Below are 3,087 nucleotides of genomic sequence, written 5' to 3'. Positions count from 1 at the left end.
CTCTCCCCAAGAAGGAGAATCTATACTCATTCCTAAACTTAAGGCAGCTAAAACTTCGAGTTGAAATGGTTTGGATTGTTTTTTCAGTTTGCCTGTAAAATCAACCTAAAAAGTACATGTAAAACCAATCGAATCGGTTCAATTTTTATACTCTTTTCGATTTGAGCCAAATGAACTGAAAATTCAATTTAGTTTGATTCAATTCGGTTTAGGCTTTCAATTAAATTGATTGTGTGGCTACCTTAATTTCCATTCAAAAGTTTTCTCTCATTTTATGAAGTAAAATCACTTGATTAAAATTTATGAAGATTTCTTTACAATGTGATATATAATCATTTTCTTACTTGGTCAAATATGTAAAGCACTATTATAGATTATTCATAAATTTTATGAAATATAAAATATAATTTAATAGTTTTATTTGAATCTCATGTGGTGTAAATAAATTTTATATCTTTCTTATAAATTCTTTGTATTTAGTATAAGCTAAAGTTCACTGCACTTCAGGTTTTTATTTTATTAAATTGATTATATTTTAACAAAAAAAAAGATTTCTAAAATTAATAAAATGTATAAATAAATTTTAAACTTAAAAGTGTGTATAAATTATTTTAAGTATAAATTACCTAAGCTCAAGTAGATTTAACTTGATTAATAAATATAACTTTTTTTTTTCTATGCACTTATATAAAAATAATTTTAGCCCTAATAAAATTCCTACTCTAAAACTATTGCTTCACTTTCTTTTATGAGGTGTATATATATATCCTTTAATGGTGATTAAATTTTTCCATTTTGAATATTGGTGATACAAGTATTAATTTAGAATAGAGAGTAAAGATATCAAACTTAATTTAAGATTGCATAAATGCTAAGAGAAAAGATAAAATGTTTTGCCATATCAGAAAAAATGTATTATGCTTAAATAACTACACAAAATAAAGTGTAAATATGTAATTAATAGAAAATTTTGTTTTAAAAAGTAAATCATGAATACATAAATGATACAACCAATATGAAATGCATGTATTTAAAGTGTTATTTTAAAAGGAAAAGCAGACACATCATTTATGTTCAAGTCATGTGATTCTCACGTAATTTGCTCGATGAAAATACTATTTTTGTCCAAATTGAAAAAGGAAATATTTATGTTCACTCTCAAAAGAATATCAGACTTGATAACAACATTAAATATTAAAACAGTACACATAGAATTATAAATATTAAACTAATTAGTAACAAAAGTAATAACCTAAATCTAATCAAAGTACTAAATAGGTAGCTACATACTCTAAGAAAATTAGACTAAAATCTAAGAAATACTTCAAAAACAAAAAAAGAAAATAAAATTAAACTAGATGAATCATCTGTTCCAATATCCGCTATATGTTCACAACAACACAATTGAAAACAAAATATAAAATAGTGAAAAGTTTTGAAATACTTTTTGTGGTAAAATTTTGAAATAGAAACTTTACCATCATTTGCTATATTAATAAATAAATCAAACAAACTATAGGACAAACAACAACTAAATAGGATCCATTATATGAATATTTTGTCTCCATTCTACTGTTAACTTCTTAGCTAAATCCATGTCTAGTACCTAATCATTCGCTACAACTTCCCTCCACATGGTTCTAGGTCTATCATATACTAAATGGTTTAAGTCTATAAAATATAATTTATCTATTAAAAAAAGAAAAATTAAAAAAGATAAAACACGAATTTAAACTTTAAGATCTACTTTATGACCTAATAATTTAAAGGGACACATAAGAAATAATTCATTTGATCAGACACACTTGAATTTAGCAAACCATATCCATGAAGAGTTCAATATGTGAAAAAACATTTATAAAGTTGAGCAGCTACAAACCCTAAAACAAACCCTAAAATAAGATTAAAGAAAGATGATAAAATGCCCATACTTGATCTTACAGAAAATTGAACATGTATATGCATATTAATGGTGTTCTAAAATAGGTAGAAATTAGAATTTGATTAAAAGTCAATTAAAATAATCTAGAAAGATTAATATACACATGGCATTTCAATTCAGATTATGCCATGGCTGAGGTCAATGGCATTTCACTTTCTTGTGTAGCAATAGATAAATCATTGCTAGAAAGACTAGATGATGATCTCTTCACATTTGTAATTTTTTCGTTATCGTCGTCATCGTCATCCTCCGCTCCCACAACCACTGCCCCACCAAATTGAACACGCTTCCCATCTCCTCCGGTGGACTCCAACGGAGTTTCAAGGTTTCTAGGCTCATTGGATGCCGCATTTGGATGAGATAGGCCGCCATTGCCACCGCCACCACCTCCGCCAATAATAAACCTAAATCCAAGGGCTCGAGAAATAATACGGTATAAACAAGTGAAACACCAAAATAACCAAGGTAGACTAACTAGGGATACACCAGCGAAAGGAAGCCAAGCAGTAGCAGAACTTTGAGGAAGGACAAGATACAAAATGAGGAAGGTGCCACCAGTAAGAACAGAGATAAATAAGAAACAAGAGATGAGCCATATAAATAAACGCCCAGAACTGGGATCTGATACAGGCATTTGTGCATGAAAAGAACAAATAAAACAATAAAGAAAGATAATATCAAAGAAATATTAGTGACGCTAAGAAATCGTCTTTGTCATCGTCCATTTTCGTTCATTGAGATGGTTTTTTTGCTTGGAAAGAAGTCTGCGTAATGGGATTTTCACAGGATGGACATTTTCAAAGTCTGTTTACGTAAAAGATGCAAATTTCATTTTTCCTTGAAACAAAATGCACAACAAGAACAAGAGAGGGAGAGAAAAGTGCGTTGGATTCGTTGTTACACGTCTGATATATATTTCTCAAACGATCATTAAATTTGCAAGGTTTATTTATAAATAGGTATGACAATTTTGTTTGCTTGTTTAATATTTTAAAATTAATTTTTTAATAATCTGATTATATTTTTTTTACAATAAGAAGTTGGGAGAATTCAATCCCTCTAAAAAGTTTTTATTGTTAAGATAAAAACCCAACCAAATTAATTGTTGCATATAACTGAATTGAATTACGGATTTATCCAATCGG

At 28.2% G+C, this 3,087-nt stretch overlaps 1 protein-coding gene across 1 annotated transcript; it reads right to left on the bottom strand.

Moving 5' to 3' along the window:
* Positions 1-1,985: 1,985 nt before the first annotated feature.
* On the bottom strand, positions 1,986-2,832 carry LOC105640188 (Putative membrane lipoprotein). Its single transcript, XM_012224435.4, has one exon. It carries the CDS (start codon positions 2,574-2,576, stop codon positions 2,064-2,066), a length of 513 nt encoding a protein of 170 aa, XP_012079825.1. The 5' UTR covers positions 2,577-2,832; the 3' UTR covers positions 1,986-2,063.
* Between the last annotated feature and the right edge of the window lie 255 nt (positions 2,833-3,087).

Source organism: Jatropha curcas, chromosome 3 (assembly GCF_041381405.1).
Source record: "Jatropha curcas cultivar XTBG-Jc1 chromosome 3, XTBG_Jcur_1.0, whole genome shotgun sequence".
In the NCBI taxonomy this organism is placed as follows: Eukaryota; Viridiplantae; Streptophyta; class Magnoliopsida; order Malpighiales; family Euphorbiaceae; genus Jatropha; species Jatropha curcas.
Note: the sequence above shows the minus strand (reverse complement) of the source record. Positions and strands in the feature narration are given on the sequence as shown.